General features: G+C 46.0%; 1 protein-coding gene across 1 annotated transcript; it reads left to right on the top strand.

Annotated features, from left to right (window-relative positions):
* Positions 1–5,954: 5,954 nt before the first annotated feature.
* On the top strand, positions 5,955–11,643 carry LOC308348342 (keratin, type II cytoskeletal 6A-like). Its single transcript, XM_080812355.1, has 9 exons — positions 5,955–6,775; positions 7,696–7,910; positions 8,307–8,367; positions 8,526–8,621; positions 8,746–8,910; positions 9,439–9,564; positions 10,398–10,618; positions 10,844–10,878; positions 10,992–11,643. The coding sequence occupies exons 1-9, from the start codon at positions 6,236–6,238 to the stop codon at positions 11,243–11,245; spliced, it is 1,713 nt and encodes a 570-aa protein (XP_080668481.1). The 5' UTR covers positions 5,955–6,235; the 3' UTR covers positions 11,246–11,643.
* The last annotated feature ends 1,897 nt before the right edge of the window (positions 11,644–13,540 follow it).

Genomic DNA, 13,540 nt, shown 5'->3' with positions numbered 1-13,540 from the left:
AGGGAACTGGGAATGGACTCTAGAACACAACAGATTCTACCACAGGGCACAAACGCTCTAAGTGGCATCCAGTGTTCTTCTATGCCTATTTGGAAAAATCCAGGCTGTTTCCTGGAAGCAGCTGAGGAAAGTTAAGAGGAAAATGGGAAAGAAGTTGAACTTACCAGATCCCCTGAGGCTTCCTTCAGCATGTTAGTTCCACAGACTTGTGCTAGAGAATCTATTGAGGAGAGAGAAAGGACACAAGGGCCAGACGTGGCTGGCAGTCTCCAGGCAGAATTCCTGAGGCATACTGATTGCAACAGTCCTACAGCTCTTTCAAGGACTTGCTTCATTGCTTTACCCTTGTAGCTTTGCTCTTGTTCGTGTCACTCTCCCTGATAGCTGCAAATGCCCCTCAGGATTTATTGTCAATGACCTCCAGAGCATACGTGCCACTGATACACACCTGAAGGGTGTCAAGACTGACTTTTACCAGGCAATAGTAAATAACCCTATCTTAGCAGTGGTTAGCCCCTCGTGGTCCTGAAAGCCTTGCTTCCAAATTTCTTAGAGACTTCCACTATTCTTAGCCACCAATAACTAGAAGGGATATAATCAGCTACTCCTCATGACCCCAGTGCAGCTCCTTCTGCCCACGGGTCCTGTCCCTGTGTGGTAATAAAAACACCTTTTTGCACCAAAGACATCTCAAGAATTCTTTCTTGACCGTTTGCTCCCGGCCCACATCACATCATTGAAGATCTGTCACTAATCCTAAACCCAGGCTTAAAGTGAGATTACAAAGGATTAACAGATGGAAGTTGCCACTAAATGCCAAGAAATCTCAGAGGAGCACTTCTGAGGCATGTTTGCTCTCTAGGATATTCATAATAAGAGCCAGATGATTTTGAGATGCATTTTTTTGGGTAGGAATTACTGCAAATCATCCTGAATTGGGGGGAATTATCCAATGTACCCATCATTAACTAGACGTCCCCCCCATACTGACATTAAGGGAGTGTCACCAAAAGGCAGATGTAGTAAGACATCATCCCACAGGCTGCATCTCAACCAATCACTTACAGTATTTAAACCAGGTCTTTGTGCATCTCACTGGAGAGTTGCTGGAGTATTTTTACCCAAATATAATTGTTGTTTCTATGACATAGGCTAGTGAGGTGGACCCTTCAGTGTTGAGGAGGCAGGATACAGACAGGAGGTGGGGAACATGAAGGAGTTGGTGGAGAGAAGCAGAAACCAGGCCACCTAGAACTTTTGTCGGTACCTGGGGAGGGCTGGCTAGGCTCTCCTCAACCCCGGTTCTTATGGAGGACCTCGTACACATTATAGGAGGAGGCTCCTCACCCATGCCCTTTCACCCTGCTCATCCTAGGCCTGATCTACACCAGCCCTGCTGTAAGGTTTCTCGAATCTTTTTGAAAGATCTTTCTGCCTCCAAAATTGCTTCTTGTCTCAGAGCCTCAAAACACTTCACTTCCTCCAGACAGTTTCCATACTGTTTGAACTGCTCTATATGTCATAGAAGGCTGTGTTTCTACTCCAACTTGGGTGCTACTGTCTCTCCATGTTGATCAGGGAAGCCAAGCGTTGTCCCCTTCATCTGAATCTGTCCCAATCCCAGCTTAATTATGCACCTTTCAGTTATTCAACCATTCAAATGCCCCTACCAACCCAAGACCAGTGTGTACAGGGTGAGACAAAAAGAAATGAACACTTTCAAAAATGTGTTACACAGTAACTAGGTTTTATAGGAATATGCACCAAGATCAATATTTAAAGGAACATCAGAGTTTTTCTATAATTGTACAAACACTCAATTTGTGTCCTTCAAGGCACATGACATGCATCAATCCTAAATGCTAATAATAATAGCAACCCAATTCATCCCAGACCCTTTGTGCATATTACTTTTGGTGGTTGAAATGATAGCCACAATGCTTCCCTTCATTACTTCCAGGCTGTGAGGAAGAAGCAGGACAAATATGAGGTTCTCAACTTATACTAGAGGTCACATGGGGTGATGCCAGGGGGTCCGGGACCACAGTTCCACAGACAGGCAATGCTCTGAACTGAAGCATCTCACTGAGCACCATGGAAGGTGTTCTCTTAGTGACCTCTGGACCCCATGACTGACCTGAGGTAGAGCCTCATGCCACTGGAAGACAGGAGTTGTCAGAAACTTCCAGCAGCTGTGGGTAAAGCCACTCAGATTTCATGTCCAGATATATGACCCTGACACTGTATTCTCTGCAAAAATGGATGCACCTTATGTGTGGAAATTGAGAAATACAAGGGAATTTCTATAGTTTAGTGCAACTATATGTTCACGACAGCCTAGTTACTAAGTCGTGAAGCTTTGGAAGTTTTCATATTGTCTGAACTGCTCTGTAGATCATAGAAGGCTGTCTTTCTACTCCAACTTGGGTGCTACTGTCTACAGTCTTTACACAGGTGGCTGCACATGTTTTTCTTTCAGTGGGTGCTCCCTAGGGACAGGACTGGGTCTGTGGGATTCCCTCTGAACAGCATCACCCTGCGCTGGGGCTGGCAGGGTTAGGCACTCAGTCTTAAACTTTTGATGGATAATGACAATAGCCTAGCCCTTAGTCTCATCTGACAGCTCCACCCAGGAAGGCAGAAAGACAAGGCAAATTCCTCTTGAGGCAGACTTTGCATGGGCTCTGGGCTTCCTTCCTGCCTTCCTCCATGCTGGGAAAAATGCAAGGAGCACAGGTGAACCCCTGGGCCCTAGAACAAAGGCCTTCTTCATTCCAAGACCATCAGACAACAGCAATGAATGGAGGATGTCCTGGCAGAGGGAAGAGGCTGGGTTCAGCAGCCTTCTGGGGAGGAGGCTAGCTGTCATCGGTGTTACTCACGTTGCTTGCTTTAGTTTCTCTCACATATTTGCCTGAACTATCACCCTTTGTTTCAATCTTGTTGTGAAGGTCTGGCCTTCTCCACCCTGCTCCTCTGGGAAAATATAACCACCCTGGGACATGATTCAGGAACGCTGGAGAGATTTCATTGAAGAAATCAATTCTCTAACCATCCAGCAGGTCCCCTGTGAGCATGTCCCTCTCCTGAGTGTGGAAGCAGGAGCAGAGGGCAGAAGACTGGATTGTAGAGGAGGAAAAAGGACAGCTTATCCCAGGATGGCAGTGTCAAAGTCGAATGCAGAAGAGAGGGCACCTCCCTGCAGTCAATGATACAGAAAATCAAGGGCAAATGAATCAAGTACAAAGAAAAGAGTGAAATCAGAAACGGACCTTCCATGGGGCCCCTCCACTGTAACTCCTCCTCTGCTGTCGTAGGAGCCTACAGCAGCTCTCATGTGTCCTCCTAGCTGACCTCACTTATGGTCAGTGTTTCCAGAATTGGTTCTCAAGGCATCATTCCCTGGAAGGTAGTGATGAGAATCTTGGGGAAAAATGTATCTTTATATATATCTTAGAGAGAATATAATATAAAATAATATATTAAGAGTATCTTAGAAATCTATTGATAGGAGAAATACTTGTGTGGGGAAATGAAACTTAATAGTTTATATTGCGGGTGCTCTCTGGTGCACATGCCAAGCTGGGAAGTGGGTAATATGTTCAAGATAAACCATCCTCTGACCAGATAATTGGTTGAATGTGAAGTTCCTGCTACTACTGAATTACACACTTATTCAGGGATGAGTCTTCCCCCACCCTAGAGAAGATATAAAATCAGTACTAAAGGAGGCACTGATCTGGTCACCCATTGGTTGGTTGTTGGTTGATGGCAGCCTGTCCCTGCATGCACAGCCCTGAGAACAGAAGAGGGCCCAGCAGAGGATGGCCCAAGGGAGCCTGATTCCACACAGGACAGAGAGAGCAGCCTGCTGGGCTCCTGCCAAAGACATAGATCCTCCTTCTCTCTGGCCACAGCTTCCTTCCAACCACTCAGGCAGGGAGCTGAATCTGCACTAGAGCAGAAATTTCCCCTGTCCTGTTGCTTTGAGCACCAACAAACTTATAAATCATACTTCTGCTTCTGTTGCTCTTCTGACTTCCATGGTGCTGCGCTGCTTCTGGGAGCAAGTGCAAACCCCCACGTGTGGCTTCCAGGTCCTTACCAATAGGACACAGACCTTCAGTGTTGGTTGGCATCATTTGTTCTGTCTCCACCCCCTCAACCACACGCACAGCTGCACCTGTGGTTCCAGTTCTTGAGGATTCTCATGCATCCCTGAACTCACCAATCTTCTTCCTACTTGTATTGTAATAGAGATATTAACTCAGCTTAATGGGGCACTTCCGTGCAGGCCCTATGCTAAGGCCTCTGCATTATTCCCTCCAATCCCCACTGTGAGGTAGATATTATTTTCACCCCCACTTTACAACTATAAAAATGAATAATTTTCGAAGACACACACGAGCTTAGTTATGAGCTTGAGCACTCCGTCTCCAGAACCCATGCTCTTAACCAGGGGTTGATATACCTTTTCTTTAAAGGGCCACATAGTAACTCTTAGGTTTTGCAAGCCATGCACAGCTCAGTGGCAACCACCCAACTCCACCACTGCACTGTGAAAGCAGCTATAGATATAAATACTAGGAAAAATGTGTGCTGCTCCCACCTGACTTGCAAATCCTTCCTACCCCTCCTGCATCATCTATGTCAAACCTCTATCTCAAGACAGTAGAACAGAGCAGAACACCATGCCATGGGAAGGAACACTTCTTTCCCAGAAATGGGTGGAAGCACATTGTGCAACGAGGGTGGAGAGAAGGGAGCTATTTCCGTTGTCTTGAAAAGGTATCTCTTCCCTAAGCTTAGATAGCACCTCTTTTGGGCAGGAAATGACCTGCTCTCCTGGATATTGTGCACCCCAAAACACTGAAGAGATGGGACATTTCTAAGATAGTCACAAGAGCTTTTCTCAGGTCATCTCAATGTGTGAGTTTGTCCTTCCTCTGCTAGTTGCCATTGACCCATGTGTCCTCACAGAACAGCATGCCTAAAACTGCCCTCAGTGCTCCTGGTGCTCAGTACTTAATGTGTGGGCTGGAGAAAAAGGACTTCATTCCTCTCCAGGCCAAACACCACACTCACTCACAGCCTTCTTTCCCTCTGAGGTGTGTAGCCATTTCAGATTTTAAGTGCTGAGATTAGAAATATAAATTTGGAATTTACTTGTGACATAATCACACATGTAAGGGCATATTATTATGATTCACTGTTTCCATATGCCCCTCAACTTTCTGTACACACCCCATTAAGGTGTCTGCTTTTTTATTCCTAAGAAGTGTCAAAGTGTGTTGGAATCAAAATTCAGTGAATTCCTCAATAATTTTTGTCCTACTCATTTTAGATTTCTTAAGTTCTAAGTGATCATTCTAAAACAGGAGAGAAAAAGGTATTTATGGATTCCAGTTGGACAAAAAATTTGCATAATAACAAGTCATTGGGAAGCAAAAATTGGGGAGGGAGGTGCAGAAGTCAGGTCTCTAGGCAGAGTTGTCTTTGGTGATGTCTCCTGTCCTTTCAGGAAACTGCCAATTGGCGAGCTTATCACACAGGACAGAGAGCAAATGCTGACTACACAGTGTAAAAACCCAACTCTTCCGGTCCTTTGTTTTTCAAAGGAAGATTATGTCCCCAGTATAGCCCCCATATTCATGCCCAGGCCACCAGGAAGAAGCCAGGAGTTACAGAAGGACAGGCAGAAACATGATGAAAAACACTGCAGGCCACTTCTTGTGAAGGCCTTTGGGCAAATGCCTATAAGAACTCAGAGTCAGTCCCACCCTGATGGGAAGGGTGGTGCTTGTAGAGGAGAAAACCTGTGTGGGAAGGGGGCACACAGAGGAGTGTCTGAGTAAGCAGAAGGAAGGGACAATTATCACAAATCAGCTCCTTGTCTCCTTTGTTTGAGGACATGACTAACTCATGACTTCAGTGAATTCACATCCAGGCTTATTGTGTTGGGATCATCAAGGCTGGAAGGCAAGAGAATTTCTCCATGACTAAAGGAAGCCAAAGGAGCAATCTTCATATTTCATACCTTTAAGAGGCTGGGGCTGATCTCACTATTTGTACAGATCAGCCCTTCCCAATCTGCAAGCTCACCTTCCAGGACGGAGCCCAACCCATTTCCACCATATATAAACTGCTGCCGGGAGGTTCATCTCACAGATCTGCTCCTCTCAGCCCTACCCTTCAGCCTCTCACGCTTTCTTCAGCCTTCTCCTCTTCAGGAACCATGTCTAGCAAATCTACCATGAGGAGCCAAAGCATCAGCCACCGTGGCTTCAGCGCCAGCTCAGCCAGAGTCCCAGGGGTCTGCCGCTCTGGCTTCAGCAGTGTCTCCGTGTCCCGCTCCAGGGGCAGTGGTGGCTTCGGTGGAGCGTGTGGAGGAGCCGGCTTTGGCAGCAGGAGCCTCTATGGCCTGGGTGGCTCCAAGAGGATCTCCATCGGAGGGGGCAGCTGTGCCATCAGAGGCGGATATGGTGGCAGTGTTGGAGGTGGCTTTGGCTATGGAGGTGGAGCCGCAAGTGGATTTGGTTTTGGTGGTGCAGCTGGTGGTGGCTTTGGGCTCGGTGGTGGACCTGGCTTTGCTGGTGGCTATGGGGGCTCTGGCTTCCCTGTGTGCCCTCCTGGAGGCATCCAAGAGGTCACCGTCAACCAGAATCTCCTCACTCCTCTGAACCTGCAAATCGACCCCACCATCCAGAGGGTGAGGACTGAGGAGAGGGAGCAGATCAAGACCCTCAACAACAAGTTTGCCTCCTTCATTGACAAGGTGAGCCATGAGCACCTGCCTCCACTGGGATTCCAGAGTCCCCAAACTAGACAAGTAACCTGTGTCCTACCAGGGGGAGACTCAGGAGGAAGGGAGGGAGAAGAGGACTGGGACTCGCTCTCCCCTGGGATGCCAGGTGGGCTCCATGTTCACAACAGGCAGAAGGTGATGGAAATCATTTAAAACCACTGGGTCTCTTAAGTGTCCTTCATCATTCCCAGGGAAAAATACTCTACTTTTGATAAGCATGAAGCAAAAGAAGGCAGTGAGAGAACGGAATGGGTTAGCTTTCCCTTCTGAAGATTCCTAGAGATTAAAAAATAACGCCGACAGAAATCTCCTCGAGGACTCTGGGCATGAGGAAAGAGTGAGAAAAAGAAAAGAAAAGGACTTCTGCCTGGCTTAGAAGAAAAAGACGTAGAAACATTTATATAGCCATAGAAATACTAACTGGGTAGAACCAGAGCATGACCATTAAGGTGTTTCTTGTAGAGGGCAACCATGTACTGAAACAGAAGTTATTGGAATCCAATCATTAGCTACATTGGATTTAATTGTTAGATTCTGTACATTTAATATGCTTTTAACTGAAGTACGATTTAAAAAAAAACTGTGCAACATAATGGGGAAATATATGATTGTGTTTTTCAATGAAAAGAAAAGAACTATTAAACGTCACTGATAGGCAGCATAACTTACCTAGTGAGAAGACTTCATATGTCCAAGGAAGAATTTCACACAGGATCACAAGAGTGGGAAGGAAATAGGTTTGTAGGTCCAACACTGTCAGCCTGAGCCTCTGTATATGCTGTGGTAGCCCAGGTGCCAGGTGACACCCCAGGCGTGCCTGGGCACCTGACAATGCCCATCTCTTTCTCCTTTGCTTTCTCCGGGCAAATAATCACCTTGTCTTCCTCCAGGTGCGGTTCTTGGAGCAACAGAACAAGGTCCTGGACACCAAGTGGACTCTGCTCCAGGAGCAGGGCACCAAGACCGTGAGGCAGAACCTGGAGCCCTTGTTTGAACAGTACATCAACAACTTCAGGAGACAGCTGGACAGCATCCTGGGGGAGAGGGGCCGCCTGGACTCAGAGCTGAGGAACATGCAGGACACAGTGGAGGACTTCAAGAACAAGTGAGTTCAAGGAGAAAAGGGGCTTCAGTTCCCTGAAGCAGACGCTTGAAGACTGCCAGGTGACCAGGCCCAGATGCGGGCATGGCTCCGTAGGGAAACAGGTCCATGGAAATGAAAATCACAGTCATTGCCCCAAAACAACCCCCAAAGAACAAATGGGCCATAGAGGTGGGTGGGGAGAGAAAAGATATGAGGAATTGAGGGAAAACACACACACACACACACACACACACACACACATTGTGTGTGTGTGTGTGTGTGTGTGTGTGTGTGGCTCAGTGGCAGGAAAGCTCCATTTGGACATACCTGTTTTGTGGAAAGTTGGGATCCCAGGCTGATCTTACTGTATCATCTCCAGCTCTGGCTCAATCATGTCTTACTTTGTTCCAATTCTAGATATGAAGATGAAATCAACAAGCGCACAGCAGCAGAGAATGAATTTGTGACTCTGAAGAAGGTGAGCTGATGAAGATCAGGGGATCATGTTCCTTTGTAGAGGAGGAGGACTCTGGGTCTCTGCACACATCCAAGATGAGAATAAGAGGGGGAGACTCAAAGGTGTTGAGGCTGGGAAGGAGGGCTCAGCTGACTCCAAGTTGTTGGCTTATTCCCCAGGATGTGGATGCTGCCTACATGAATAAGGTTGAACTGCAAGCCAAGGTAGATGCTCTCACAGATGAGATCAACTTCACCAGAGCCCTGTATGACGCAGTAAGCATCTCCACTCCTCTTTTATTTGTTGTGATGGGGCTCTGCAAAGGGTGGAAGATCTTGGGGTTGGATACCTCTGTCAATGCCACAGGAAAGGATGATCTGACCATCTTCTGCTCTGCAGGAACTGTCTCAGATGCAAACCCACGTCTCAGACACTTCTGTGGTCCTGTCCATGGACAACAACCGTAACCTGGACCTGGACAGCATCATCGCTGAAGTCAAAGCCCAATATGAGGAGATTGCTCAGAGGAGTCGGGCTGAGGCTGAGTCCTGGTACCAGAGCAAGGTGAGGCTTGAGTTGACAGCTGCCCAGGAATGCCTGTGTCCCCTGCCTGATCACTAGCGAGGCTACAGACTTTGCTGGGAAATCTGCTGTAAGGAAGCTGATATTTTCTCATAAGGTGTGTACCCTGACCTCACAGACCAGGCATTTACAGAATTTGTGTCCAAATTTGATAAGCCAAGAACCCAAGTCACTAGATAAAGACCTAGTGTTCTTTGCTTTTGTCCTCTCCCTGATCCTGGCTCTCAGAAACAGGATACAGAACATTGCTGGTCCACAAATGAACTAGGCAGACAGTGGTCCATTAGAGACAGGGTCTGTGATGAATGTACGGTATCCAATGACCTTGGACCACATCAACTTTCCCTAAAAACCCTTGGCGAGAAGCCACTGGCTTCATGGTCCAAATGTGTTAAATGCCTCATTTGGAAGGCAAGCCACTGTTGGGATGTGAAAGCCCATATACACCATCTTCTCTCTCTCTCTCTCTCTCTCTCTCTCTCTCTCTCTCCCTCTCTCCCTGGATTTCAGTATGAGGAGCTGCAGCTCACAGCAGGCAGACACGGGGACGACCTGCGCAACACCAAGCAGGAGATTGCTGAGATCAACCGCATGATCCAGAGGCTGAGATCCGAGATCGACCATGTCAAGAAGCAGGTATGGTGGGGGCTCTGGAGAGGAAAAACATCCTTTCCTTGCTACACCACCAGGTGGTCATCAGCCACCATTTGGGAAATGCTGGGAAATGAGGGAACAGCAGAGAGAGAGGAGGACACACAGCTCCCACCCTTGAGAATTCCCACAGATCGGGGCACGTGGATGCCAACACTACAGAATGATACAGTCACATCACAAGAATAATCCCAGTTAGTCAGACGTAAAAAGATAGTCTTAGGACTTTTAAAGAGGTTACTTAAGGAGAGTAGTTGTTTTAGGAATATAAGAAACAAGTCAGGAAAGAAAAAAGGAGGCCAGAAGGGGGGTAAGATTGTTTCAAATCTGCTCAAGATTCAATGGAAAAAGAAAGTTGAGCAAGGACCAAGGGTGAAGATCAGTATTGCCCAAGTATGTTAGAATCCCTTAGGAGTGAAGAAGTCAAGATCTCCACAGCTAGATGTGAAACTCATCTGCTTAAGTGAGGATGCTCCTAATTTTGTATAAGTTAGTGTGGCATCCACATGAGGTCAACAGAAGAGATTCCAGTCTGGCTTTGAAGACAGCACTCAAAAGAAATGAGTAGGTCCATTTCTTCCAAATTTGCTGGTATTTTGTCCAGTATAGTGCAGGGAGGTTAAAAAAGGGCACAGGTTTTCTCATGTGGCTCCCAAACTAACTCATTTGTGCCCAACAGAGAAAGACTGGGCAAAAAGAGGAAGAAGGCCCTTTCTATGATATTGGACTCTGGAACTTCTCCTCACTAGAAAGAAGTGTGTTTAGTCTCCTCTAGAGGACTGAATCTCAAGTTCATCCTGCCTATATTCCTCTTCTAGTGTGCCAACCTGCAGTCCGCCATCGCTGATGCTGAGCAGCGTGGGGAGATGGCCCTCAAGGATGCCAAGAACAAGCTGGCTGGGCTGGAGGATGCCCTGCAGAAGGCCAAGCAGGACATGGCCAGGTTGCTGAAGGAGTACCAGGAGCTGATGAATGTTAAACTGGCCCTGGATGTGGAGATTGCCACCTACAGGAAGCTGCTGGAGGGCGAGGAGTGCAGGTGGGTAACTTAGCACAGAAGCCCCTCAAACATCCTGGATCCAGGTTCAGGATGTCGGGCCATGACACAAGTTGAAGGCACCCTAGTTATGGCCATAGTGGCTACTCTCAGAGAACCGTTTCCAAGGCAGCTTCCCCATGGGCTATCCTCACATCGAGGTTTCCCACTCTGGTCCATGGGTAGCTCTCTGAGGTCTCATGCCCCCTGTGTCTTCTCCCTTCCTAGGCTGAGTGGCGAAGGCGTTGGACAAGTCAACATCTGTAAGTACCTTTGCTCACCTCCTTCCCTTGCCCTTGTGCTCCTCTGACTGGACTGAGGCTGGCAGAATGAGCTCACTGTGTCCTGTGTGTCTTTGTCCCTCTCCCCTTCACAGCTGTGGTGCAGTCCACCGTGTCTGGTGGCTATGGCAGCGCTGGTGGCTATGGCAGTGCCAGCGGTATGGGCGGTGGCTCAGGCCTGGGCGGAGGCAGCGGCTACTCCTATGGCAGTGGCCACAGCCTTGGAGCTGGCTTCAGTTCCAGCAGTGGCAGAGGCATGGGCGGTGGCTTCAGCTCCTCTGGAGGCAGCAGCTCCACCATCAAGTACACCACCACCTCATCCTCCAGCAGGAAGAGCTACAAGCACTAAGTCCTGCCATCGGCTCTTGGTCCCACGTTGTCCCTGTCTACAGCTGCATTGCCCTCTCTCAGGCCACGTCTCCTCTCCTGTCTCTGATTTCTCTTACTTTCTGAGTTTGAGCTGAAGTTGCTGAGCACCTTCATGTCTCCTCACTGTCTCTACCTGCCCCACCTGAGCTTCCATTGCTCCCCATCAGAAGGTCACTGCCTGGGTCTTGGTCCAGAGTAGGGCAACGTCTTGCTTTTACTGGCCCAGGAATTCCCATCTTTCAAATATTGAGATCCTCCCTCACAATGGTTATGAAAGCACAAATAATCAGGTGTGTGATAAACATGGTTTGTATCTCTGTGACATTTTCTGTTCTTTGCTCCCTTCTAATTGCAATAAAGCAGATTTATAATATAATTTATGGTGTAGTATTGACTTGCTTTATCACTTTTCAATCTTTAGCTTTTTCATTGCACAAATGTTTTATCATGCGATAGATACTTCCAATATCCATGTACTTTACTCCCTTCCTTTAGACAGTTTTAACAAACTGCAGTTTGGTATCCTGATGTTCAGAATTCCTTCCCAGATCAGATTCCATATACATTTTTGGCAAATGGAGTGGCAAGGATCTGGTCTACCATCATTATAAAGTTATTTTTACTGCCTGTATTGGGTAATAGTAGCTTAGTTTCTCTAACTTAGCCTCTAAGACTTCTCTGCCACTTGCCCAGTGGCTACCCATAATGCCCAGAGAAATATATTATCTTCCCAATTATAGCAAAAGAACATTGGCAGGAGAATAAAATATTTGATTTTTGCTTGCAATTGCCTTCATGACCTAGAAACTTGCCTGACAAGGTGTATGAAGAATAATTAAAATGTGTATATCCCTGAACTGGAATTATAATTCTAGAAATGTATCCTGAGAAAATAGTACAAATGCAGGAGGGTGTATGTATGTTGATGTGAATTCCGATGATCTTCACAATATGAAAAAATTGAAAACTCTGTAACTGGACAAATTAAGGGTCCAAAAATGCAGGCACAAAACTTAGATGCTGATTTCTTGAAGTGTGAAGGCAGAACGAGACTAGAAACTCCCTCTTCCTTACCTCATAAGGTTTTCATGGTGGCTCAAAGAAGTCAAGCCCTGTTGCTCTGGCAAGATGGTCTCACATCCCTTTTAGGTGTGCCCTGGCCTGCTTTGACTTCTAAGAATGATTAAGGGAAAACAGGATACAGTGCAAGGATGGTCTGTTAACTTCTACTTCCTGAGGGCCAGTTACTGTTTCCAGTCCGTTTTCTCCATGCCCCTAACCTCAACTCTCAGTACAAGAGAAATTCTCAAGGACTGGCTAATTTATTAAGGTATTTCTGGATCCCACTGTATCAGTATCTTGCTGTGTTCTCCTCTAACCATTCCTGCAGGGAGCAGAGGTAGCCTTTCATTTTGGCACTGACTCACTTTCTGCACAGGATTTATCTACTACCAGATTTATGACATTTGGCTTCCAAAATCTAAGCCCACTCACCACACCCTAATATTCCCATGAAGAATAATGGAAAGTAAAATAATTGGCAAAGAATTTTTATCTGGGATATAGCAATACACAGAAATGAAGTGAAAAACCTGTATATGCATATATGGATTTAAATTAAAATCTTATGGTGCATGGACATCAAAACTATAATCAAGAAAAACTACAAACAACTCTATACTCACAAATTTGATAATTTAGATGAAATTGGCCAAATTAGAATGACACAAAACTACCAGAGATTACACAAGGAGAAACAGATAATGATAATAGTCTTGTACCTATTGAAGAAATCAAATCAATAATATATAACCTTCCAAAAAAGAAAGCACCAGGCCTGGATATTTTCATCGGTTAATTCTACCAAAACAATTAAAAAAGAAATGGTACCAATTCTTGACAATCTCTTCTAGAAAATAGAAACAGGAAGAACACTTTCTAACTCATTCTATGAGGACAGCATTACTTTAATATCAAAACCAGATAAAGATGTTTCCAGAAAAGTGAAGTACGCTCCAATATCTATTCTGATCTTGGACATGAAGATGTTCAGCAAAATATTATCAAATTGAGTCCTATGATGTATAAAAGAATTCTACACCACAATGAATGAGGCTTCTTATAGACATGCAAGGTTGATTCAACATTCAAAATCAATCAGTGTAATTCACCATAGAAAAGGCTAAAGAATAAAAATCATATGATTATATTACTAAATGCAGAAAAAAATTATATAACATAATGTAACATCCATTCTTGGTTGAAAGAAAAAAAG

Source organism: Martes martes (assembly GCF_963455335.1).
Source record: "Martes martes genome assembly, chromosome: 8".
NCBI lineage: Eukaryota > Metazoa > Chordata > Mammalia > Carnivora > Mustelidae > Martes > Martes martes.
The sequence above is the reverse complement of the archived record's forward strand: the minus strand, read 5'-3'. Positions and strand labels throughout refer to the sequence as shown.